Below are 27,101 nucleotides of genomic sequence, written 5' to 3'. Positions count from 1 at the left end.
CCGCTGACCTTTTCACACTCCACCGCCAACCCTCACACCCAATGATCATTCAAATCTCATTACCGGATTGCTTTTGTATACATAAATAACATCTCATCATGGTAATGACTCTCAGTTTGGGACGACGGACTATTTAGAAACTCATCACATCCACATTGATTGAGGTTGGGTAACATAATGGGGTCAAATGTAGAGAGGAAGAAAAAAAAATCTATTAATCACATTTTGTTGGTTTGTGGTGGGATCTTCACTTGAATGCCCATTACTGACTGACTGGCCTCAGAGACGTCAGATGCACTCCGGTGGACAGAAATAGACTGTAGTGGGATATGTGAGCAGAGGAGAAGGGAAGAGGCCCTTGCTGTCCTTCCATCCGAGATAATGCAGACCCTTCTGCATTGGGGAGCTGGGGGGGGGGGGGGGGGGGGGTGATGAATTCGCAAAAGACTCAATGGGCTCATGTGTGTATTTAATCTCAGTCACGAGGTGAGCCAATCTGTCCAAAAAGAGGACAGGTGAAAGGAAATTAGTCTGCTGTATATGTCACACTGTCTGTCTACATGTGATGCTGCATTATTGCTATTTACATATTCATTTTAAAACTCATTAAGAAATTGTTGTTCAACCTCAAACTACACCACATTAGGCCCAAGAGTAATTACACATGCTGATAGAAACAGCTTACGTGAAGCAATCCTTTCCAAACACGGATTTAGCGATTCTCAATCAACCCGTCAACGTCTGGAGTTCTACCATTCCAACAATTAAATGTCTCCACTTAAAGAAATGCTTCAAACAGTTCTCCTTAAATGGTGAGAAACTCAAATTAGAGCTTGAGGAGTGGACTTAGGTGAATTCCGTCAGATCCAGAGAAATAATGTGGCTATTATGAACCGGGGGGCACTCTGTGTAAAATGATGGATGCTGTGGGGTTTTTCTTCGCATCCCCTCGACAATTAAACTGTCGCTGCTTTTCTGTAGCTCGCACGCAGAAAATGCACAGCCCGCTTGACACATCTCTGCACATAGTCATCAATCTTCTCCAAGGCCACTTAAAATCACCGCTGGAGGTTAGATTTCTATAAAGGGAATTCTATAGAATGAGGTCAGTCATTTATTTTTTTTGTTTCTCCGATGTGAAATGTTCTACTGACTATAAGACTGACTACACACATGACAGTGTCGCTATGTTCTTTGCTTTTCTATTTCAATACGTCTACACAAATAAGCAGCAATGTGATTCAAAAGTTAGGCTGGCTGACATTTTCTGCCTTCCGAGGCTTATCGATGTGCCCTTGAGCAAGAACTTTAAATGATTCATGCTTGTGTAAAAATGTGATCTTGGAAGACCTCGGGGTTGCTGAGGTCAGGGTTTAGCGAAAGGTAGTCTGTGTGGAAATGAGTTCATCAGTGTGTTGTCCTCGATGTGACAAGTGTGTGTGTGTGTGTGTGGGCTCTGAATGTGCGAGTGTATCCACTCTGATGAATATAACCACAGTGTCACTGAGTTTAGACCTTGACAGAGTAGAATAGATGAGATGCGTCAGAAGCTACTAAAGCTTTGTCCTGGCTTGTTACTAGGCGGTCCTAAAGTAAATATTATCAGTAGATGATGGAGTGAAATTAGTGGGTGGTAACTTTTGCTTCCTGTTGTATGAAAATTTCAGTTGAAAAAAAGACCCTGGTCGATTTAATGATTCGGTTTACAGATTCTCGTGAGCTTTAAGATGTCGCATTGATCTGTCGGAATGGAGCCTGTCTTCTTTGTGTGGAAATAAAAAAAAAAAGTAAAATGGCGTCAGGAGCCATGATATGATGATTTTGACGCGAAAAAGGCTGAGTTGCTTCTCGGTCTATTTCTCATTATTTGTTTTTCCTCTTAGACCATTCCAGCTTGACGCACTGCTCGCTTCCTCCTCAGCCTGCTTCACTGTCCAGTAACCGTGATGCTTCTGCTGAGGCCTGCGGCTGCTAAATGACTGACACCCCCCCCCCCCCCCCCCCTTTTTCCCCCTCTTCTATCTGCCTGTCTTCTTCACTGACTCATTTGCAAACCTCGAGCTTTAACCAGTGGCGGAGCTAGAGGGGTGGCCAGAAAAAAAACAATGATATGATTGATGCCCAAAATAGTAATAGAGTTCAGTATGTGGGATGGACTAAATAAGATAATGGCCCTGTGGAGGTAAAAAGCTAAAGGGGGTGGTACAGGAGATACTGAGATGATTAATTGAAGTAGGACAGCCAGGGACACCGCAGAGGGCCAACGCTGCAGTGAAAATGAGGTAGAGGACAACCCTTGGATGTGTACAGTGTGGAATTGGATATGCTCACTACCTGAGAGTGTTGATGCTCAGCTGAATCTTCTTGACACGGATGGATGGATGGATGGATGGATGGATGGATGGATGGATGGATGGATGGATGGATGGATGGATGGATGGATGGATGGATGGATGGATGGATGGATGGATGGATGGATGGATGGATGGATGGATGGATGGATGGATGGATGGATGGATGGATGGATGGATGGATGGATGGATGGATGGATGGATGGATGGATGGATGGATGGATGGAAGGAATGAAGGAAGACCGGCAGACAGACAGACAGACGGATGTGTCGGTATAGCAGGAGAGGCAGAAAAAAAGAGAAGGAACGCATGTGTCACGTCGAGGCAGAACTATTGAAATGCACTGCGGTTGGCCTCGCCCACATTTGTAGCAACACAATGTTGAGCTCGCTTTTAAAACACCTCACCTTGCATGTAATTATTTATCTTCTCATCTCTGTGTGCATAATCACTGAAGATCCAGACGCCAGTGTGTGTGTGCGAGTGTGTTTAAATGAAACAGACGTCGAAGGAATGGGTGGGTGCTGCTCCCAGGCTGCTAGAGGAGTGTGTCCTTGGACTGCCCTCATCTCTGACGCACACGCACCCACCCACCCTTTCACGCAGGCCCACTCACACACATTTACACACACAAATACAAAACGAGGACCTTCATATAAACAATGTGAGATTGAGGCAAAAATGTTGTGCGCTAATTCCACGGGTGTGTGTGTGTGTTTGCAGACAAACACACATGCTATAGCGAAAGCCCTTGGACTGAGTGCAGACATCTCATCAGGGATGCAGCAGAGCCCCTGTCTGCAGAGAGAGATTTCATCTGATGGGCCCACTGGCTGATTTACAAGGTTGAGGTGTGTGTTTGTGTTTTGTTTGCAGGATCTTTGAGGAAATACATACCCCAAAAAAAGTCCACGCACACAGACATCATTATGCCAATGCGCTCATCTTTTTATTGCACATCAATGTAATCGTCTTTTTACGAACGCTTAAACAACATTGCCACTGACTGACAGACCAGCTTATTGAGAGAGACCCGGGCGTGGCTCTGTGTTGTCGGCTTTAGCAGAGGTGGCGGACATGACAGCCGTTTTGGGATACCGAGAGCAGCTTGGATTGGTTTGTCGACATCAACTTAGACACGGCCGGAGTTGTTTCAAAGCAGAAGATGGTTGCAGACTGCCCGACCCCTCCCAACAAAGGTCGACGACACTTCTCGCGTCACATAGTCTGTGCTGTTTTCTACATGTTGCTGGTAAAGTACCTCCGGTTACAGAGCCGAGACTACGGAATGCTACTTTTGCGTGTGCTCGAGCGGCAGATTTACACAGTTTAGTTCTTCCGGATAATCGAGTGGCGATTGTGTCAAACTGTCCGACTTTTGCTCGCTCGTGTGTATTTCAAGCGCTCCCTAAATAGAATGGTATTCTCAAGTGGGACCGACATTATCGAAGGAAAGGCACAGGAACACGCACGCACACATACGCACAAACTCAAGCACACGATAGAGCGAGTCCTGAAACGGAGAGAAGGCCTAGGTTAGCTAAGCGGGCTACGGTAGCTACGACACAAAGGTTGCAACTGCTAAATGAAATTGTTGCACACGATAATTTCTAGATTTGAAGGTCCCACTTGTGAAATTGAATAAGCATGCAAGAAACCAAATTAGCAGACAAGTTTGTGATGCGTGTGTGTGTCTGTGTGAGATCAAACCAACAGAAGAAAAAAAAAAAGCTGTGCAGCAATTTTCCATTGTGTGCCTACTTGATCTCGACTGTGCATACTCCACTAGTTTTATTTTCATTGCAATTTGGTCGTTCAAACTAACGTTTTGATATCCACCGGAAGCCTGTCAGAGCGAACCTTCTCACTGTATAAAATAGTTCAGGTTGTGGTAAAAACACAACAATGTGCCCCCGTTTCTATGTATACCATATATACAGAACATGAAATCACGGAATACAGCGCGTATGGTGTTGGAAGGCTCAAACCAACAAAAATGTGCAATTTTGTGATTTCCCAAATCAGGGAAAATTATAAATACTGACATTGTCATTTTTAAGTTAGCAATACTAGTTTTCAGCTGCGTTTTTTTTCTTCCTTTTTACATATATATTGCAAGTTAAAAACCAAAACACATATTTGCATTTTTACAGGCACATACATACCACAAAAATAGACTATGTGGAAACTAGATTATACACTAGGCACAAGGTATATACATTGTAAAAGCAAGAAACAAACTGTACGGACAAATCAGAGGACACATAGAAAGAAAAGACCCTGATTTGCTAACATATCAACACCAAGGCATTCAGTACCCTTTATATCTGGTACGGCAACAAACGAGAGGTTTGAGTACTCTCAATAATTGTCAGTCAAATATGAGAGCTTCTCACTCCACCTGACAGAAAGGTCCAGTCGGAACTATTTGACGTTATCGAATTTGCTTGGCCGTGACGGTCAAGGGTTCTTACTTGTCATCCTTTCCGTGGGAGTGACGACTTACTGGACGGATGCAATGCAATTGTCTGATATTGCCTTGAAACATTAATTTTTTTAGCTCTCCCGCCATTTTTGCTCTCATTGACTCACTTCAAATAATATCAGCAGAGTCCTGCTAGCAGCTTAATAGGGCAAACTCTGGTTTTAGCACAAAAAGGAACAGGGAAGAGGACCAATTGATTGCAACGCGACAGTTATCGAAGCACACGACGAGCTACGGACTCGATTCATTCACAATCGTATTGGCCTTTCGCCATGTACTGTACTGTACTGTACCTTTCCCATAGGAAAAAAAGCAATAGAAAGTTGCTGATGAAAAGGGCCGCCGCATCGGGACCCGCCATGTTTACATGACAATTAAAAAAAAAAAGTGTTTTCAAGCTATGAGATGAAGCCCTTTGATTAAAACAATCACCTAAACCTTGTTTCAAGAGCAGATTCAGAAGACGTGGTTTCAAAAAACAGGACTAATTTAAAATGGGGCCATTTAGAATGAGCCACATGTTGATTATGGGGGAGAACAAACAAGTGGGTATCAATCAATAGCCCACTTGGCTGCAGCGATCAATACATCTCTCTCCAAAGGAAGCAAACCTGAGTGAAAAGTCCATCGCGTCAGTTTTACTAGTTTAGCTCCGGATCGATGCTAACGGCGGAAATGTGGAAAACGACGCCTTGTTTGCGAATCCGCTAAATCATCTGCCGAGAATTGAATCCACTTTTCGACAAGTTAACCACATAATGGGGCCGGGAGAAGGATTTTAGGAAAATGGAGCATTGATTTTCATTATGATCACAAGGTTGTAGTGCAACACGAGGTGCTTAATAATGACATCTCCTCCTTCTGCTCGCTATTTTTCGACCTCAGTACATCGTTTGATGCGGTGATGGGATGGCGGTGATAGCATACGGGAAAAACACAGCAACCTGGAGAAGCATCGTCAAGTTTTCTTAAAAGCAGCAGCAGCAGCAGCAGCAGCAGCAGCAGCAACCTCTTTGCATCATAAAAGCATCTTCAAACCATCGTCCCTTTATTTACATGGCAGTTCGTATCTGATTAGCTGTCCTCTTTCGCGTATGGCGTACATTCAGTAAGAGAAGGTTGGAAATAATTCGAGAAGAAATACAAGCCTCAACGCAATCCTCGGATCGTCATCAATCAAAATGTTGAGACATTCATTTGCAGTTTAGGGGGACGATTTGGACTCGGAGCAGAATCACCAATGGGGCTTTGACAATTCTTGTCGCTCTAAATGAATCAGTTTTTGATCTGGTTTTTTTTTCTTCCTTCCTGATACTGCACAGCCTCCAATCCCTTCAAAGATTTTTGGTTAACAACATGGTCACTGTTTTACAATAGCTCAAGTGAAGCCACAACAGCTGCTGGATTCTTTAAAAAGTTCACGATCCAAATGAAGGAAAAAGAAATCACTTTCCTGTACAACATGTTTCGATATCTATATTCATATATATTTATATATAGGCGGGGTAGAGTATTGCAGAATTATATTGCATGTGTTCATAAACCGAGACAAAAAACAAGCAAGTTTACAATATGTGATGTTCTCCGACGTCTCCTTTCGATAAAGCTGAGATTATTTAAGCGCCTTCCGGGTTTACAATCGCAATGCTGAGCAAAGGTCGGGCCACTTGGCGGATGTTTTTGCGAGAGGTGGTCAGCGACGTTGTCAGCACGCCAAACTAATCAAGCCCTGACGAAGCAGAGTGAGAGAAAGAGAGGGAGGTCATTCTCCGAAAACAAAAGCCCAAAACAAACTCACGCACACCGACGTACGCCCACATATATATAAACAAACGCACAAACCAAATATATGGCTTCTAACATTGAATCAAGGCAGTTAAATAAATGGCATTTTCTTCTATGTTTCTTTTTTTTTTTTTTTTTTTTTTTTTTTTAGTTGATACAGACACAACCAGACTTTGTGTTCGAGCTCAACTTTGGTTTGGGTAGATACAATGAATATAATATTCCTCTTTTTCGTCAAATATTTACATTTCAATGTAAGATCGACCAGCGGTCTACAACATGATTTTTTTTCTTTTTTTTTTGTTTTGGTCCATTACTATCTGAAAGAAAAATGAAGAGCGATGTGTTATTTTGCTACGACAGCCTCTACGTAAAATAAAAAGCACTCAAAACACTTCAACGTTGAAAATGTCATTGTCGTTTGACCTCGAGTCCCTGATTTTTCATGTTTCAAGTCCAGCTCCTGCTAGATTGCATCGCATGGATTCTACACAGTATGCAAATGTTACATTAATCATCTAAATATCTTTACAGTAAAGACAGCGATATACAGTTGGTGTTTGGAAGCAGAGTGTAAGGGGTGATACTAAGAAGAAAGGTGCTGGCTGCCACAGACCAGTTCAACCTCACGTTATGCTAGTTTCATTGTATAGACTTCTCCTCGCTCCAAGTGCCAGCGTGACTTTGAGACGCGTCTCCCTCAGCTGACATCCAGGCCCCAATGACTGGACGGCCGATTGGTCGTTGGGATCGAGCGACCCGAAACAAACAGATTCACCTACAAAAAAGGCCTCTTTCCTCAAATGGGTCACAAGTTGGAAGACAGCCGAGATCTGGCAGAGTCTAGCTCCGGAAGGCTGACGATGGAATCTTTCTTGGGAACGCCAGAGTCCGGGGGACCTGATCCAGCAGCTCCTGCTACTACTGGCCCAGTCGCGGCAGGAGCACTAGGAGGAGGCGTGGATGCGAAGGCTACCCTCTGTTGAGCGCCCGCCGATCTTCCTACCCCAGAGGGCCCGGGCAGGTTGGGGTGCGGGGGTCCGATGGACGTATTGGAGGTGCGCGTGGAGGGAGGAGGGCTGGGGACCGCAGATGCAGCTTGCGGCCCTCCCTCCTGGGGAAGTGAAGGCTGGGAGGCGGACAGTGCTCGGCTATCCTGGCTCAAGCTCCCCGTGTGAAGGGAGTGGGTACTCTTGTGTGAGGCGGGCCTCTGCTGGGTCTGTGTGGGACTGGGTACGTGGTGCTGTACTAAGGACAACTGGGACCCCGACGGGCCCACGCTGGCCATGTACTGGAAAGTCCGTCCTGAAGCCGCTAAGGGGCTCTGAACGGGCGGGCTGGAGATGGCGGATCCAAATGCTCCTCCGAACGTCTGAGGGGGTTGCGATTGAAGAGGAGACATGGAGACCGGGCTTTGTAAGTTCTGCATCACCTGGAACCTTCGCACCATACGAGGAGACTGTAAAGTTCCCGGACCCACGAGCGGATTCGCCATTTGAGGGCAGAAGCTCATGGCCACGGCCTGCTGGAGGGTGGCGATAGCGGAACCGGTTTGCGACTGTTGGCCAGGGGGAGCGAAGATACCGCCGATGGAAGGCGTCATTGACATCGCCCGTGGCCGTTGCAGGTCCACCAGCTTCACCATCTCACGGTCGAACTTGACGATCTCCTGGATCATCTCGTTCTCACGGTTGTTGAAGACGCCCGAGTTGAGATCGTGCTGAACTTTGTGCATCAGGATGGAATTCTTTTTACCTGAAGAAGAGAAGAAAATATGTATTTTATATTTTATATTTTCAATCAAGCAGAGTTTCAAATTGCACAAATGCATGTCAATAAATTTTTTAGGTCAAACAAAATTACTTACCTATGCGATCTAATCGGTCGATAGCCACCGTCTCAAAAGCTCGTCTCATCATGGGATATTCTTCTAGCACCTCATTGAAGTCGTCCACAGACAGAGAATAGAGTCGACAGTACGTCTCTGCTCGGACGCTGGCTGTGCGTCGGCCCCTCGTCAACAGACAGATTTCTGAAATAATGTGTCGAATTTAAAAAAAAAAAAAAAAAAAAAAACCACACTGCTTTGTAACATAACAAGAACACTTACCTCCAAAATAGGAGCCATCAGAGAGTTTCATCGCAAGTGTGCCTTTGGTGATGACGCTGCAGACTCCGTGTTGGATGAAATACATTTTCTTCCCGATGGTGCCCTCCCGTATGATGTAATCATGTGGCTGAAATACCTCAAAGTGCAGTTTGGTCAACATGGCCGTGACAAAGTTGGGCTCGGCGTTGGCAAACAGGGGCATGGACGCCACCAGCTTGCGACAATTGAAGTTGACAATTTCCTGAAGGCGGAACGATGAGCAAGATGAGATGCATTCAAAGATAACAGCAAACAATGGCGTTCCCAAGTCTCACCTCTCGGAGCGGCTCGCTGAGTTCTCCTAAAATGCTCTCCTCGTCAAACATCTTGCCCTGGTATCTGTGCTCGTAATAATCGTGGATCTTCTGACGGAAGTCAGCAGGCAGCTTGTGGAAGGACATGTACTGCTCCACTTGTTTGTACTAAAGAAGGGAGCAGGTTGGACAAAATTCTGTAAACACCTACTGCATGGTAAACAATCTAATGAAAAAATCATCCCTAAAATTATGAATTTGCTATCAAATCCTTAGGACGTTTTTTTTAAATCAAAAAGTTATTTTTATCTGCCATTGCGCAGAATTGAATCGACTCATGTCAGGCAATTGTTCTGGTAAAATGCGCACATGAATAATAGATAATATTCATCCATCCATTTTTTATGGTGCTTGTCCTCATTCGGGTCGTGGGTGAACTGGCGCTTATCCAGGTGACTGGCAGAAAGGTGGGATACATCCTGGATTGATCACTTATATGGCACATATATATAACATAAATATATATATATGGCATGAATATTTTTGATTAATTTTGTGAGCCCTATTTTCATGCCAGAGTTTTTTTTTTTGTATTGTTATTTTAGCAGTTAAAAATGGTTGCTTGCGCCGTTGTGGGAGAGAACACAATTGTCCCCCGGCTAATGGAAACCGCTCCTTTTATTCGCACAGAGTTTGGCTTGTGGAGACATCAACGGACTCACTGGAGTGTATGCAGGAGATCAATCAACAATCCCTCATCATAATCATTTTGGGGGGGGGAGCGTCAATTAGTCGCGGAAGCTCACTATAAGCGGGCTCGGTCACAAACCCCCAATAATAAAGGGCCTCCGCTGTTTACCGACAGTTTGCCGACAGATGATAAATGAGGCAGAAAAGAGAACACGCAGATTGTATAGTTGAGCTAAATGGAGCACTTGGTAATAGCAAAGCCGCTATCTGGAAAGAAAAAAAAAAAAAAGCACTATATGACAACTCAGCACATGAGAAGGTCATCAGACTATTTATCTCTTTAAGTACTGTCACAAAGTATCGGTACATTTTTATTTCCCTATAGAATGTGTCATCGACGTGGGAATGATTTCCTGTGATTTACTGAGATTAGCCTCATTGTACGAAACTCGTGCGCTAATCCAATGTCCATGTCCTGCAGAGTAAATATTTTCTACTTCAGCTCAGGGGGCTCTACTTCACTTTAAGAGTGATCGTTTCCACTTCATATGGACCGTACAGAAATTGTACAGCTCTTGTTGTGAATAGTCTCTCAGTTTCAGGGACTAGAGAGGAGCATTAAATGAATCACAGTTGGCGGATGACTATGGCCTCTGACGCACAGCCATTAGAACACATTGGGCATCATCGCTGATGTCACGCAGCCGGAATTAAAGCAGACGCAAGGGAAGATGGAAAAAAAATAAAATAAGGGAGGGGGGCAAAAACATCCTCAGACTGTGGCTAGTAGTTAGCTGCTAACTACTGTAGATAGTTAGATAGCTTCACTTGCACTACTCCTCCTGTACTTTTGCGCTATTGCACTGACTGTATGCACAATTGCACCATTTCCACCAAGTTGCTCTTCTTATTTATTCATTACTCTTATTTATTCATCGTATGTGCCTTGAATGTATAATATGTCTTGTCACCGTGAGATAGTAGGAAACGTAATTTCGATCTCTTTGTATGTCTTGACGTGAAGAAATTGACAATAAAGCAGACTTTGACTTTGACATAGAAGATATGCTAACTGTTAGCACAGGGGTGTCAAACTCGTTTTTTTCGTGGGCCGCATTGTCGTCATAGCTTCTTTCGGAGGGCCATTATGACTGGCAACCCAAATAAATGTATGAGCACCTCGTATTATATACGGTAAATTATATTCAAATCAGACGAGTAAAAACTGGTCAAATATTTAAAAAAAAAAGATATTATTAAAAGTGAAGACAATTTGCAATTCTAGTGATGACACACGAATTTGATGCACAATTTGTCTTTGCGGGCAACATAAAACGATGTTTGACACCTGTGTGTATGCTAACTGTTAGCATATCTCCTTCACGTTTTGAGCAGTTCAGGGTTGGACTCCAATGTTATTGTGGTCCAGAACTACTATGTCATATTGAATTGTTCCAGATGAGGGACAATATAATGGTGTGATGCTCCACAAGTCTCACCTGAATGAGTGAGTCACTTTCTTGACAAGTGCAGAACAAGCCAAGCGTGTCGCAAGTTTTAGCTGACGCGTCAAAATAAGTAAGCGCTGCAGCTGGTGTCCTTTTCATAGTGTAAATAAAGAGGCGCTGATTGGGAGCAAAATGGAGCTGTTGAGAGGTGTTGAGGAGAACCTGACGCTCTCTGCCTGAGCAGCAGATGTTCCACACCTGACCCCCTTTTTTTTTGCTGTATTTTGAGCTCTGACTGTGATAGACATTTTCAGGAGCACTGACCTACATGTAATATTTCCTCCATGAAATTGTGTTCCTTTATTCCAAACAGTCTAATATCGTTGTTTTACCGTATTTCTCTGCCTATATTTGTGCTGTCCAATCAGATTTCAGCTTTAGTGTGTTGCTATGGCAATCTAATCTACCTTATTTTTACTTTGTGCTAATGACAGTGTGAAAAAACAAAAGATGAAGTTTCACAGAGGAGATGGAGCAAGCAATTAGTCGGTGCGTCACAGCGGCCGCGGGGGGGACTGACAACTGCTAAATGAGAGAAAATGACGTCCATTGGGTGACGTATGTGGCAGCTCAACTTTCTGCTGACATTTTCTCATCCAAATTAGCAACTTATTGCAATTTGTCATTCAGTGACCAATTGAAGCATTCACTTGCCTTCACTTTACTTTGTTCGTCCGCCTGCACTTTTCTCCCGCAACAGGAATTCTAATTCAAGCTCATCCCAGACGGCCATGAGAATGTATAATTCATTCACTTCATTCCTGGCTAAATCGCCTCATTATCTTATAAAGCACATTCACCAAAGTGAGGAACATCAGATAGCGGCTAAGTCGGAGCTTGTCTTGTCTGACATTTATTCACAAAAGTGCTTGTGGGGAGGATCAACATTCTGTGGGGTCTCACCCTCAATAAAGTCTTCAATGAAAAAAAAGCCAACCAAAGGCGACTGATATGAATTTGAACATCATACACACATTCTGCTTTTTAAAATCATGTGTAGGGCTGGGTTTGACTAAAGATCTTTGCAAGGTCAGCCTGCTTCAGGATAATTGAAGTGATCAGTGACAAGCTGTCTGCTTGGCAGAAGATGGAGCACTGTTGTGACAGACACATGGAGACAGAGGCGAGCACAGGAAGACAACATTGTTGCTTCCTGTCATGTACTGCATCGCGCCAACCGGCTCAGACTGCACAGAGTCTGCACAGTGTCTCGCTCGTCCTGGGAATTGTGACGAGTTGGCCCGGCAACACGAGAAGAGAGCAGATTCAAGTTTAATGACAGCGGTGACGAAATAACCGAGCAAATCGATCGAGTTCAAGCCCACAACGGCGCAGACCACCTTTTTGAAGCTACTTTTAGGGTGTGTATGATTTTTTTTTTCATTATTATGATACGATATGATGTTGCTAGCATTTACATCTTAATATAATTCACTGTTGATTTAATAAGCTCAAAGTAATGAACCAAATTCAAATTTATTTTGATTTTTATAAGATGCTCAATCACAGGGTGCTACCCAATATATGGTTCAAATAAAATACGGTTCCTTGCCCTGTAAAGGGCCGCAAACATTTAAGAAAAATATAAATTGTGGAAGTGACTGTTTCAACTCATCCAGATACAACGCGCTAGCCATGAATAAATGCTGACAAAAGCAATGTAAACAGTGTAAAATAGCCCAGCCGCTATTTGCAGTGCACGAGGATTCCTTGTGACAACAAGGCCTCTCCATCTCCCCCGTTACCCCAACACCCTCCCCCCCCTCCCTCCCCCATGCCGCTCCCTTTAGCAGCCAGCTAGCAGTACAGCACTGCATCTCTCAAGGACACCACCAGCAAAGAGCAAGAGAGAGAGAGCGAATAAAGACATTAAGGGATGCAGGGTGGAAAGAAATTAAAAGAGGCTCAAAAGGTTATCCCGTCATTCCCATGATGCATTGCAGCTTTGGTGTATTGTTTGCATTTGGCGTGAAAATGGAGTATCTTTAATCAGCAATAACAAATTCAATGTTTCTTCAATATAGATGGATGCACTCATGTCCCAAGCAAAAAATAAAAAGTCCAGCTCGCATCTTGAAAAACTCGTATGTAGGTCATTTGGCATCCCAAGTCACCTCTGGCTCCAACTAAATTCCAACCCAGTCGGGGAGGCGGCCATGTTTAACGACGCTGCCTTCAAGATGACATTGGCAGGACACACAGGTCTGCTGCCTCATCAATTCTACCGCTGCCCAAGGGGGACATCATATCACACACTCTCCCGCCCCTCGTCCCTCTGTCTCCTTTCCACATCATCGCATTAGCGCGGCCACGCAGGCTCCGCCCCTGGCGATGTGTAGCCTCTACCTGGCTGAACACACCCGTGCCCTCTGATTGGCTGCTGGGAGCGAGCAGTGATCCCCCCTCCCACCCCCCTGCACCCCACTTGAAGAGACTCTGCTTAGAAACAGAGAGGCTGCTCTGTTTCCTGCACAGGCCACGACTGCAGCTCTGATCTCGCCATCCTCATTCATTGTGTGTCTGATAGCATGACAGAAACACACTCTGATGCTAATAAAGTGGTACCTTTATTACATTCTGCTTTAATTTACTCATATGCTGTCGCAAATCAATGTCGCCCATTGAAATAAAGTCCCTTGAGTGTTTTTAATTAAGAACAATAGCACCATGTTGTAAAACATAATGAAATGTAATAAAAGGCTTCAAATGTAATTACTGCACGTGTTGTGGTATTTGTGTGTTGGATGTGTGCCTTAAAGTGGTGTGGAGTAATGGCAGAGGTCAGTGTGAGTGTGAGTAGTGGCCTACAGCAGATTTTTACAAGTCTTCACATTTAGTTTTTCGTAAGCTGTGGTGTTTCCCACTGAGCCATCTAACTAACACCCAACAATATTTTCTAAGGATGTTGCATTTAATTTACTTCACAGCTTTAAAATGGGGACCAGATTCAGCTCGCCCAAATCCAATCATCACCTCAGTCAACAAGTGGAAAATAATACAGATTTTTTTTCTAGGGTAATGAGGATAACCAACATATCCGAAACATTGTGGTAAATAAACCACCGCAAACCACAGTAATAAAAAACATCTTTAATCCATCCAGCATTTCTATGGAGCGTAGATTTACACCCAGAACCTCAAAACATGCAAACCACTCACGTTGTGTCCAAGAAGTGCACGCGTGCCTTTTGCTATTTATAGTTGCCAATGTGTGTGCTTCAATAGATTTTAAATCACTCAAGGGAAGAAAAAATGTCAACGAGGTGATTCAGACTATTTATAAGACAGCGAGACGTGGCTAATTTCAGAAACAATGAATTTCTATGACTGACCTTTTCTTGATATTGCCGTCTGGAGGAGTCCAGGGATTGGATGAGGGCTGTTGCGTGGCCGATGAAGACAGCGTAGCAAGTGGCTCCCACAATCATACTCAACATGGTGAGCCAGATATCGGACAAACTTTCTGGGGCTTGACGGCCGTATCCGATGCACAGCATGTGGCTCATTGCCTTGAAGACGGCAAAGGAGTACAGCTCGGACCAGGTGTCGTTCTGATATGAAAAAAAAAAGGAAGGATAATCAATTAGTCAAATGTGTTGTTTGAATCAAAAAGATTTTGAAGGTGAGCTGAGGAGCTGGAGGAAAAAAAGGCCTGGGGGACAGCGGGGTCATGGAAAAAGCACTTAGGCAAATAAGAACTCAAGGGGCAGGTTTGCATTACAAAAACAAAGAAGGAAGAGGAGAGGGAATTCTTCGAGGCCTCATCAGCTGAGCACTGAGGATGAGAAATAACGTCCTCGGGGAAAAACGATAAGGAGAGGGTGTTAAATACATCCGGTTAAAAAAGATGCATAACATTGACTCTGGTCGTCAGCTGCTTGTTTTCATATTCAGAGGAGAGAGAAAATTTAGGAAGAAAAAAAAAAATCATTTAAATTCCGCTGCCATGTCCGCCGAGAAATGTAGCCTCAGAGCTAAAGAATAAATGCAAACAACAGAAACATGAACAATGTTAGAAGGCCTACAGCAACGTTGTTCATAGAAGACTCCAAAAATAAACACAGCTCCACCAAGTGGGCTGAGGCTAAATAGTGGAAGTGGAAACTGAAAGAGAAACAGTGGAGTGCAACAGATTGAATAATAGATGAACAATGAGCACTTTGATTCTGAAATAGCTCCGTCAAGAGAGAGGAGGGAGTCTCAACAGCTCTCCCAAGAGGTTTCCATTTGGGAAATATTGCTGTTTTTGTTGCTAATCAACATCTCCATCAGTTGCACATCGACTTTTTGATGAGCCCAAAATGCCTCTTTGTACATTGTATTGATTGGAACATGGCGAACAGTCATGAGATAAAAAATCGAGGATTATCTTTGATCAGGCTGGGTTTTGTTTAGCTTAATCCAAAAATATCCCAACATCCAATGGTGATTATTTAGAGCGATTAATTTGTTATCTATGAAATGGCTTTTCTCTTGCACATTTGTAGAAAAAAAAATGTAACTGCAGTAAATATGGTTTGCACTTTCCTCCTCTAATGTCTCACTAGGGCATTTTTTGGGGGCCAATAAACTTAACTATGCATTACAGCACCGCTGGAGGTGCTGCTATCTTTGCACTTTGAGAGATATTTTATGCTAAGCTAATCACCTCCTGGCTCAGGCGCTACACTTAATGGAACATGAAAGTGCCATTGATTATCTTCTGCAATTTTTTTGTAGCATAGTGAATACGCAAGTTATCCTTGTTCCACATGGTTTTGTCCAACCATACCTTCCAATTCTGAATATTTTTATTCTTTATAAAGGGATTGTCAACCGGTGGTCCGCGGCCCTCCCGTGGTCTATGGTGGTATTGCAGGTGGTCCACAAACTAGGAAATGGAAAATATTTTTTAAAAATACAATGGATTTATTATTTAGACTTGATTTATTTTCCAGCTAATTTTGTTACCTTTGTGCCACATGCTTTTGTCCAACCATACCTGCTAATTCTGAATATTTTTATTCTTTATAAAGGGATTGTCAACCGGTGGTCCGCGGCCCTCTCGTGGTCCATAGTGGTATTGCAGGTGGTCCGCAATAAATAGGAAATGGAAAATAAATTTTAAAAATAAAATGGATTTATTATTTAGACTGGATTTATTTTCCAGCTAATTTTGTTTACATTTACCCATTTGAATGTAGCTGAGATTCCCAAAATAAACATACAGATGCAAATAAATAGCCTGTATAGGTCAATCCTCTTTCGGAGCAAAATAAAATAATATTCCGCCAAAGCAGTGGTGCCCAAATTGCTTGTTGGTTATAACGGTGGTCCCTTAGACATCACAACACCTTTTAAATGGTTGTGACGGACGAGGCTCCCTTTCGCTTCACCCCATACAAACCAAGTGAAATTAATGGATAGAAGTTGTGGTACATAATGAAAACTGCCTCAGTCCCTGAGGTGTTACAAGTTCTACCAAATCCAATTACTGGCTGGCGGATGTCAGACAATGTTACACAATGTTCTCAACGCCCTCCATGGGTCCTGCTCGAGGGCCACCAAAGCCACTGTAGGGGTGTGAGCTTTGATGGATGGCCTGGCTGCAACACAATGGCTAATGTTACAAGTTGTCAGCCACTCAATAGGGTGGTGGTCTCAGGTGGCTGTAGCCAGGCTGCCCCACGCCAGAGCGGTTCTTCACTTTGAGAGTGACGGCTCTCTGGGGACTCTCATTCGACAAAGGGAGAACGCAACGGACGCGTCAGTGTCCTGTCAATCAGAAGACGTCATCACCTCACAACGTCAGACTGAACCAAACGGCCGAGTCATCCTTCACCATGTGAAGAACTTCCCGATCGACAGGGGATCTTGTTTTATGATCTCATTAACTTCCAATTTTGTGTAGCAGTAAAAACAAAAGTGACAGCAAAGGTAAAATCAAAAGGGCAGTACGTGATTTTAACTAGATGATGAGAGAAGAACAAATCTGTTTAAAAGTGCATTTGGCCATGTGCCTGCGGTTTCCCCACACGCGCTAAAAGGCCGACAGACAGACGTATAAACAAGCAGCTTTTATCTCTCAGGGAGATGCATGGCAACAAAGAGCCCAGCTGTCCACCTAGTATATTCCTTCCCCTCTTTTATCTTTCCTGTGGTCACCACACCATGTTGAAGCAACTGGGGGGGATTCACGCAGCGTGCTAAAAATCTCGATCTGAGCTGCTCGTGCAGCCATTTGGGCCCGATTAGCCGTTTTCCCTCGTCATGTGACTCATCGGTGAATGAGGAGCAGGCATGTTAAATGCGGTGTTATCGCTTTCACAGTCTTGGTCACTGGAAGTTCAAGACGACATTGATTTCTCGTTATGTTTCTCACCTCCATTTTGTTGAGGGACACCCAGCAGTCAGAGGGGAACTCCTGCAGCATGGGAACCAGGAACTGGAGGCAGCCATCCCAGTGACACAACAGCAGCATCATGCCAATCAGGTTGATGATCCGCATCACAGCACTGGCCAGGTCATAGGTCATATGGAAGATCTGGAGTGCGGTAGTGACATCATGAAAATGCGACAAGAATCAATTCCACCGTGAGGATGCTTTTTTTTTTTTATTGCAAATAACTGTCGAGCACCCGCATTTAAATTTCACACAGAAACGGAACCTGCTCTGCTTCTCGGTCTCCTTAAGATTACACCGTTTGATAAATGAGCGGGGATGACAGGCTCCCATCAGTCCCGCATTACACACACAGCAGGGAGCAGACAAGACGCATGCCATCAGTGAGCACTCTCAAATGCACACACACACACACACACACACACACACACACACACACATGCCATCATGTGTGAGGACCGACACTGTACGCACACATGATGGACAGGTACCATTATGCTCCTTAACAACTGATAGTCTGTGTCTTCTTAGATGTCAATCATGAAGTGGACAAAGACTTTGGCCAATCAGCTTTCACCTCCTGTTTATCAAGGAGGACCCACCTGACATGCGACATCAACAAATATATGTGTGAGTGTTGGGGTGTGAGCTGTGGCCAACAGCAGCTTCTGTGTGCTCTCCTGACATTCAATAAATAATTTAAAAGTGTTCCCGTTGGCCAAAGTGGTGCATTTTTGTCAAATGAGTAGAGTTCAATGTCGCCTTACAACGCATATATGGGTCAAAGCAGAAAAAAAATGGCCGCATCTTGAAAAATATTAGGAAAACAATTTTGAAATACATCAGACAAGAATTGTACTGTTTAACTGTTGTTCAAATTCAACAAAAAGTATAAATTCCATTTGACGTGAGAGCAGTCAACGCACACCTCATGCAACGGAGGATGAAGAAAATAGGTCAGTGCAGCTGAGGGAGAAGTGATACTTTCCAATCAAGTGGAATGGGGCTGTCCTCTCACACAGCACGTGTTCAACTCCTTAAATGACTGTTTAACCTTTACCAGATTTCTTTGTCTGCTGCGATTGTTTTTACCTGCGAGTGCAACTCCTATGTGAGCAAATCTACAAGGTCCCAAATGAAATAAGTGATGAGACTTTCCATGATGGGGAGGGGAGATGACACTCACTCAACCCCACATCTCCACTCTCATTCTCCATGCATGCCAAGTATCACTTCCCATCATGCATCAATCTGTGTGTGTGTGTGTGTGTGTGTGTGTGTGTGTGTCACATCATATCTTCAAAAATCCAATTATCCAAAGGTCAAGTGAGCAGCGGAGGCCCAACGCACCGCTCAGCACTGCAAAATGCCAACACCACGCTGCCAATAGTGGCAGAAACGCAAAGTCGAAGGAGCTCATGACATTGCCGGACCTCCTCTCCTTGGAGTCGGACTGGTGCCCGGGGCTTAGCGTAGGCAAAGAGCATCTTTTGGAGAGTAAATCAAGCTGTCTGCCACGTCACAGTCATCCTAACCTTCCCTGCTTGATTTTAAAATGGACAATCGCAGCAGAAGCTCCAAAGTCGACGAAAACATAAATAAAAAATGTTTAAAAATTGAACTCATACATTAAATCAAACTGAACTGTACTTAATAAATAGAAATAATAATCGTAAACAAGCTCATTTTTGTTGATTTTTTTTTCCCCAAAAAAGTTCTTTGAACTGATCACATAGAAAGTGTTTTTCTTAACCCTAACCCTAACCCTCTGTCACTTCACCACAAAAAACTTCTCCAGAAAAAATGTGTCCCACTTTTGATGGGAGTCAACCTCGCCGTTTGTGCTGAGTGTTATTCCCAGTCTGTCCAACTTGCTCTTTCAGCGCTGCCTTAATTGATTAACTGTGTTTGCCCTGATAATAGGCTGCTTATTAGACTGCCTGATGCTGCCTGTGGGATTTCCAGGTCAGACAGTGAGAAACATGGAGGTGGGCGCAGCGAGGGGCGGGGGGGTGTGTATGTGTGACAATAACAGTAATTAGAATGCAAAGTTTGTTAAGTCTCAAACATCCTGCTGACATTATGCAGCACTCACCATGAGGCGGGAGGTGAGAACATTAATACTGAGCCCTAAGGAGCTCAGAGCGTGAGCAGTTTGTTGGGTACATGCCAACTAATCTATGACCTTTTGACATCTGCTAAATCGGGGGTATGTTCAATCTGTGTGCCAGAAGTTGATCTAATGGAAAAAAAAAAATCATTTAGACTCACCTCTTCCCATTGGTGTATGTAGCGTATTAATCTTGAGAGCCTCAACAGCCGCAGAAGACTCAGGATCTTGGTGAAGCGGACGATCCTCAGGGCTCGAGCGGTCTTGTACACTTCGGAATCAATCCCTTTCTCCACTATGAGGAATATGTAATCCACTGGGATGGATGAGATGAAGTCCACGATGAACCACGTCTTTAGGTATTTTTTCTTAATGGTTTCAGGGTCCAAAATGATGTCCGAGTTGTCCTCAATGATGATTCCTGTGCGGAAGTTGAGCACCAGGTCCATGAGAAAGAAAGTGTCCGAGACTACGTTGAAGATGATCCAGGGCGTGGTGGTCTCTTCTTTGAAGAAGGTGATGCCCACGGGAATGATGATCAGGTTGCCCACCATAAACAGCAGCATTGTGAAATCCCAGTAGAACCTGTAGCGGACATTAGGGGTGGGTCGGGGGGGGGGGGGGGGGGGGTATTGAAAAACGGAGAAAAAGGGAGTCAGATAAGACCACACAGTTGCTATGGAGAGGGAAAAAAAATTGTTCACAAACTGAAAACACAAGATTTTTTTGTGGGGGGGGATTAGAGAAAAATCACACAAGAAATGTGAAATTATTAAATGCCCAAAGTTAATTGGTCCAAAAATTATTAATATGACACCAACCAATCTTGGTTGTGATTCCACTGTTGGCCATGAGATGTTTCGAAATGCCGCTATTTTGATGCATGTTTTGTTAGCACGTCTATGGCATTTCCCATTATGAGTTAGCATTTAGCTAACAGACTTTTGTTACGGTTTGGTTAAAAGCATGACTTGTAATTAATTTTCTTTGTTTTATGATTAGTTTGACTCCAAACTTCAACTGGGGTGGCAGAAACAGCTTGAAGCCCAAAAAAAAAAAAAATCATTGTATGCCAATCTGCTCCATGTTATGACATTTGCTGCCACGCTCTTATCTTAAATGTTGGCTTTGGTCTAAAGATCCAAAACACTGTTGCAAAATTGTTTCAACTTATGCCATTATTGCCAAAAGGGACGAAAATCCAACTTCATTGTTCAAGAGTTTTGCATGCAGTCCACAGGCACTGCTGACTTTCAGGCTTGTGATGACGCGTAAGTCAAGGTAAATGAGGTTTTGGCCGCCGTCATAGCCGTCTCTGCAGGACAGGTGCAGCGCTGAGTCACTACCATGCGACTTATGCAACGAGCTCCAACTCCTGCGCTCCATCGCAACAGTAATAAGCACCCTGGTGATCACGCTCGACTTTGGATATTCACCAACGCATGCATTAGCATGACAATGAGAGTTAAAGCAGCTGTGCTTCGTCTTTGCGTGGGAGCAGAGGTCTCTGCACGGTGGCCTGCAGTCTCCAGTTATGTTTAACTCAAGTTTGAGCGCATAAGTGGTGTACCGACTCGGTGTTATCTGATACAAATGGACCAGACGTTAATGGCGAGTGGAGGGAGGTTCAAGGAGCTGTCCGCTCGTAGTGGTTCTGAAAGCCACGCCGCCGAGACGACACATGCCCGGTGCAATTCAGCTTCTGATAGGTCAAGTGCACGTATGAGACAAACTGATCTCTTGGACAATAAAAAATATTTGTCCTCATTTCTGCTGCTTGTTTAAGCCTCAGTAAACAAATTAAGATGCAGGATCGAGGCGGATGTCTCCAGTGAGCATGCTTTTGGCTCAAGGTGACATTCCATTATTGTGCGAATCGCGCGCGCGCGCACCCATATACACTCCACCTCAAGCCTACCATTTTTTTTTTTTTTTGCAAAACACAATCTGATAAAAAAAAAAAAAAAATACACGATGCGTTAAATGATTTCATTTCGCATTTGGGCGCTTCCCTCTTTGGTTGCACGCGAGCGCAATGCAATGCAAAGAGTGGCTGATGTGTTAGCAGGCCATCCCAGACGTGCTACTGTACACACTTCACGATTTTAGTTGACGACGGCAACTCTCTTAAGTCCATTTGACTGACAACAGGTTGTTTGGGTGGGATTTAGTGCACGTGTTGCAAAGGACGTGTTTAATAAGAAGTCATGGTAGAGGAAATCAGAGGCATGTGGTCTCCTACTATGAAGTTGTAGAGGACAATGAGGACCTCACATACCGAGGGTCTTACCTGAAATCACTGTAGGGGTGGATAATCCAATTCCCGGCTGATTTGACTCTTTCCTGTTCCCTCTCCACAGCCTTTTGGCTGCCGTACATGCGTAAGGAGAATTTGTTAACTCCCGGCTGCAGCATACTACTGAACTGCCTCTGCATGAAGCTGGCCTGGCTGCCTCGGGTTTCTGCATCCTCGGCGGGGACGATTTGGGGTCCATCTTCCGGCTTCTGGAAAGTGACAGAGTTCCTCGGCTGCGGGGTCTGGCTCGGCCCGTGCAGGGACGACGAGGCTTTCCGGCTCGGTGCGTTGGAGAAGGACACCTTGGGGTCCTTTTTCTCGGGCATGCCGCTCGCTCCGGGGGTAACGCTCTCGCCTGCGTGTCCCCCAGCGAGGGACCCGCCTGGTGTGATGGAGCCGTCCATGCTGGCGGTGGTCGAGTTACAAGCACCGCGCTTGGCGCTCCCTGCGTCCTCGGCCCTCGTCGACCCGCCGCCGCTCTGCTTCTCCTGCTTGGAGATGATCGAGCGCAGGCTCCCGGTGCCCGAGTCCCTCCTGCATTCTCCGTTTTTGTTGCATTTCATGCTGGAAATTGGCGCGACGCTGCTGCGACCATCACCCGTTGTCGCGTCCGCGTCCGCGTTGTCTATCGCGACGGCCGGTTCCGAGTCCACCCCAGATGCTCTGCAGCTCTGTCCGTGGTGGGCAGCATCGCCCGGATGAGGTCCGCGGTTCTCCGTGGCTCCGGAGTGGGCCGTGAGGATGCGAGAGCGTCCTCTGCGTGAGGAAGGCAGGGCTCCTTGGTGGAGAGCCTCCTGGAAGCCGAGGACGCGGCTCCCCCTTCTGGCGTAAAGTTGTTCTGTCCGATACTGCCGCCACCTCCTCCTCCGGCGCCTTGAGGCAAACGCGGAAACGTGGATCATTCCAAAATATGTGCACATTTCTCCCGAAATTAAATATCAAGAAGCTTGCCGAGCAATCCTCAAAGAGCTTTCAATGACACCTTACTTGTTTTTAAGTCTCCCGTTAATTAAGCACTTGAAGCGTGTTTGATTGCATTACCTTAATTAGCTTAAAATGCCTTGATCAATTCAATCCATCTAACTAAGGCCTCTCCCTTAATTGTTTCCTAAACGAGGGAAATGAACCAAAGCGACATCTAAAGCAGAGCAGTCTTGGATGGATCCCCACTGCAACCCCCAGATTTGTTATCTGGTTTTTGCAAAGCTTGCTGATGAGCTGATCATTTGTATCAGGTGTGTAGGAGCAGGGATGGATTGGGGATCTTGAGGACCGGACTTGGGTACCCCATGGACTAAAGTGTCCTCTACAATGGGCTCGGAGCTTTGTTACTGTTGCCAATGTGACGCTTTCATAATTGAATGTGCTCCATGCCAAAAGAAAAGAAAACATAAATGGGACAACTGGTTCTCCAACTTCTCTCGTAAGGAAGTGGAATCTCTTTCCGCTCAACCTAAATGCAACAGAAGGTTTAAACCTAAACATTCGTGGTTTGTAATATTTTGTAAAGGTTGCCTTGCCTCACTTGTTAAATTCTAAAAAAAGGGAATGAGAGCTAAAAATGCTTAAGTAGCAATCGTACGCTACTACAGTAAAATAATGAATCTTTCAAAATGTTTTCTTAAGGACTTTATTGTGACTGTAAAAATACAACATTAAATCAGTAAATAAAAGAATTCAATTCATTGACACTTTTAGCTAGTTTTACAGAGGTAAGTTTTTTTTTTTACATGCCCTGGTACTGATGGCATAAGCTGAATAAATAAAATTTTGATTTCTTTTTAATTTCCTCACTCATAATAAAAATGCAGCATAAAATCACCCAAATTGCACCACCACACACACTGGCTCTATTATTAAAAACCAAACGACTGAAATGTCTTAAAAAAACTGAATTTGTAGTTCAGCTAATGTCTCCTTAAAATACTAACCATTGTGCAAATCAAAAAGCAAAACAAATGTGCAAATAAATACAGTCAGAAGCACACACGCAGGAATTGATTCACTGGCTCAGTATTGTTCAAATAATTAGATACCTACGCATCTCCGCCACTTTCGGCAACACGTAAAAAGAGTACTTTGACTCGGAAATAGAAAAATGTGTGCCGAACCTTGTGGCAGAATCTACTTTTTGTTTTTGTTTCAGTGCCCGGCGGCAGCTCCAAGGCCAATGTCCTCAATAACTATAAAATCTGCAGCAGCATCCGGCCAGCAGTCAACACAAATAGAGGAATGATGAGTGAGATGAAGTCTGAGATAAATTCATCTCAACTTACATGTCCGTAAGAATTAAGACTAATAGCTGTTTTGGTGGCCGCTGTCGAGAAGACTCCTCGAGAGCGTGAGGTTTCCAGATATGAGGGTGAGAGGGAGACTATGAGTTGCCAGATGCATTTTCATTGCTAGGTGAGTTGGAAGAGGAAGAGGATGACGAGGAGGGGGAGAAGTTCATCTCTGATAAACCCGGTGGGTTTGTGGCTGTGTTCTGGCCATTAAGACTCTTCCTACACACTGGGCAGGTATCATGCTACAGGGAAGAGAAGGAAACAAAATGTCAGCGACTGAAAGCAAGACCAAAAACATAGAAATAGAAAACTGCGACCCCTGGTGTTCTTATTGGCAAACACCATTTTTAAACAACTTTCCAAAAATGTATTTAACAATTTAAATAATATTCTACTGTCTAGTCACTGACTTTTAAATGAAAATATATGACAAAAAAGTGTTTTGTTTTTTTCTCCACTTTTAAATTATTATTGTCCAGTAGGAATAAGTGCAGTACCTGTTCAAGCCAAGGAACTATGCAGTCATTGTGAAACAAATGATTGCATGGCAGCTGCCTGACGCTCTCGTCCACATGGTAATCTTCTTTGCACACGGGACACTCTAAACCAGCGCCTGGAAACGGTAAATGTTAGGATAAACCTTCAGCGCAAACTACAAATCTGTTCCATATTTTTTAAATGATTTATTAGTAATATTAGATTTGTCTTAAAACTTACCCACATGTTCTTCTGTGATGCAGACTGTGGGCAAACTCTTAATCCGTTCTCTATCCGCTGGAGGAGGACCCGTGTTTTCAAACTGGTTGAGTAGCTTTGGGCAGAGTTGTTAAAAATAAACCAAACTTGTAGCGTTTCATTTTATGGTTTAGACATGAGTGTACATTCTACCTACTGTGTTTACAGTACACAGGGGCTTTGAGTATCTACTACTACTATATGTCTGTATATTGGTATACCTGTGTTATGATGGCATCCAGTCCATTTGCTCCCCAGGCATAGTCCATCGGGTTTGAATGAAGTATACCCCTGCAGAATATTTAGCCAGTTAGCATGACTTATATGATGAGAAGATAATACGTGAAAAATAGTTACTCACCATGATCCCATTCCAATATTCGGCATGGCCGTTGGCGCTATGATCCCATTAACTAGCTGTTGGATAATTCTGCATGAACAGAAATACAAGATACATTTGACATTTACCGAATCGTAACAATCGCGAGTGCTTTTTGTTAACGACAACATGGGTGCAATGTAACACACAACAGACTTGAATAAAATATTTACCCCTCTAATGTGGGAACTCCTTCTTGGCGTGTACCCTGTCGTTGAGCCGCATGTCGCCCCCGCGGTTGCTGCGGATCCATTTCTTGCTCCCGCTGAATTTCTGTCGCTCTGTTATCTTCTGTGGGTAGCCAAGTTCTGAGTTCAAAGTTTTCATTGAAAATTCCCAGAGTGAACGGACTGTACCCAGTAGGAAAGGTGAACAAGTGCTGGTGATTCATGGTCGGCTGGAAAAGACATCATGAGGATGGTTTCACGTGTGGGTTCAAGAGTGTAAAATTCCAGAAGCAATGGCTTCAACTGACCTGAAAGGTAGGTTGTGTCTGTTCCCTTGCAGAGGATGTAGATGGAGTGCTCTCGGTATTTTCAGTTCTATATGGAAAGAAAAGAGCAAAATATATTCAATATTTTCACTGAGCAACTGTGCATGGGTATTTTTCCTTATACCTCCTTTCATTTGGTAATTCCTCAATGAATCCAGACTCACAGCGTGGACAGGTAAAGTCCTTCAGATATTGACACAAAAATGAATTAGTTCTATACACTCAGAAGAAAGCATGAAGCTCTGAATATCACAGAAAATGAGAATAAATTATACACATATTTCGAGTAGCACTCTCGACATCGCATACATGATGCTGGAGGAACGCCTCTTTGTTTTGTTTTTTATTTAGGTAAACAAAACATTACGAATACTCTCATCCTGACAATAATAGCTAGAGTGAAGTTTTTTTTTTTTTGCTAATTATTAATAATTGACTTATTAGGGAATTATATTCCAACGAATATTATTTATGTTTATTGAGTGAAACCCCGAAAAAAAAAGTAAATAAAGAGCTTTGAGTTGTTTTCCTATATGGATGTTGGAGTGAATGACAAAACAGTTGAGCACAGCCAGGCACATTTCAGTAAAACCACAAATGTATTAAAAATAAGAGAAAATTTTATATGTTTTCATTACACGATTTTAATGGGAATAGTTGAACGACTACTACGAGTACTACTACGAGTACTTGCTCGTTAACGAGCGAGGTTAGCGACGTAACTCGTTGTCCAACCCCCACACAGTTAAACACATCACCATTACACTATTCATCCAGTCAACACATCAACTGCTGTTTAGTTTGCCTTACCGGTAAACGAGGGCTTATTTCTGCTGAACACCGGTGGCAGAAAAACCGGCAAGACGGTAAGGAAGCTTCAGCCATTTCTCCACTGGACATTTGCAGGTTTTCAACAAACGATCGCGAGAACGAACGAAGTCGCGAAGCGTACTGACGTCATTTCGCAATGCATTCTAGGATCGCTATCAAAACAAGCGGAGGCCAACGTTGGGGGGTTACACATTCGACAGCTGTATTGTAACGATAATCGTAACAGTAATCATAATCATAATTTCACAGACTGATTGGAAAAAAAAGTGAGAACGCTGTGTTCAACTCTCATTCTATTATTTATTTTTTTTATTTTTTTTTACTGTACCTGAACCCGTTTGTATTTGACTTTGACAAAAGCCATTTT

At 43.8% G+C, this 27,101-nt stretch overlaps 2 protein-coding genes across 2 annotated transcripts; both read right to left on the bottom strand.

The window, feature by feature from the left end:
• Nucleotides 1-3,276: 3,276 nt before the first annotated feature.
• On the bottom strand, nt 3,277-23,253 carry LOC148387421 (potassium/sodium hyperpolarization-activated cyclic nucleotide-gated channel 2-like). The gene is made up of 8 exons (XM_088396833.1): nt 22,006-23,253; nt 19,877-20,300; nt 17,585-17,746; nt 14,556-14,774; nt 9,047-9,193; nt 8,733-8,973; nt 8,490-8,654; nt 3,277-8,377 (listed from the first exon to the last, which is right to left on the bottom strand). Exons 1-8 carry the CDS (start codon nt 22,929-22,931, stop codon nt 7,431-7,433), a joined length of 3,231 nt encoding a protein of 1,076 aa, XP_088252959.1. The 5' UTR covers nt 22,932-23,253; the 3' UTR covers nt 3,277-7,430.
• A 371-nt stretch (nt 23,254-23,624) lies between these two features.
• On the bottom strand, nt 23,625-26,878 carry LOC148387420 (E3 ubiquitin-protein ligase RNF126-A-like). The gene is made up of 9 exons (XM_088396952.1): nt 26,714-26,878; nt 26,028-26,086; nt 25,886-25,952; nt 25,584-25,807; nt 25,393-25,461; nt 25,253-25,322; nt 25,014-25,107; nt 24,794-24,909; nt 23,625-24,538 (listed from the first exon to the last, which is right to left on the bottom strand). The coding sequence occupies exons 1-9, from the start codon at nt 26,801-26,803 to the stop codon at nt 24,386-24,388; spliced, it is 942 nt and encodes a 313-aa protein (XP_088253078.1). The 5' UTR covers nt 26,804-26,878; the 3' UTR covers nt 23,625-24,385.
• Between the last annotated feature and the right edge of the window lie 223 nt (nt 26,879-27,101).

This window comes from Syngnathus floridae, chromosome 14, assembly GCF_059516105.1.
Source record: "Syngnathus floridae isolate MCC-2025c chromosome 14, RoL_Sflo_1.0, whole genome shotgun sequence".
Lineage (NCBI taxonomy): Eukaryota > Metazoa > Chordata > Actinopteri > Syngnathiformes > Syngnathidae > Syngnathus > Syngnathus floridae.
The sequence above is the reverse complement of the archived record's forward strand: the minus strand, read 5'-3'. Positions and strand labels throughout refer to the sequence as shown.

Excerpts from the sequence above, each read along its gene's own strand:
- LOC148387421 (XM_088396833.1), bottom strand. The coding sequence starts at position 22,931 with ATGTGCACATATTTTGGAATGATCCACGTTTCCGCGTTTGCCTCAAGG. Across the intron at positions 17,747-19,876 it reads ACATACACCAATGGGAAGAG|ATCTTCCATATGACCTATGA; the intron begins GTGAGTCTAAAT and ends ACCGCACTCCAG. Across the intron at positions 8,378-8,489 it reads CGACCGATTAGATCGCATAG|GTAAAAAGAATTCCATCCTG; the intron begins GTAAGTAATTTT and ends TCTCTTCTTCAG.
- LOC148387420 (XM_088396952.1), bottom strand. The coding sequence starts at position 26,803 with ATGTCCAGTGGAGAAATGGCTGAAGCTTCCTTACCGTCTTGCCGGTTT. Across the intron at positions 25,808-25,885 it reads AGACACAACCTACCTTTCAG|CCGACCATGAATCACCAGCA; the intron begins GTCAGTTGAAGC and ends TGTCTTTTCCAG. Across the intron at positions 24,539-24,793 it reads TAGTTCCTTGGCTTGAACAG|CATGATACCTGCCCAGTGTG; the intron begins GTACTGCACTTA and ends TCTTCCCTGTAG.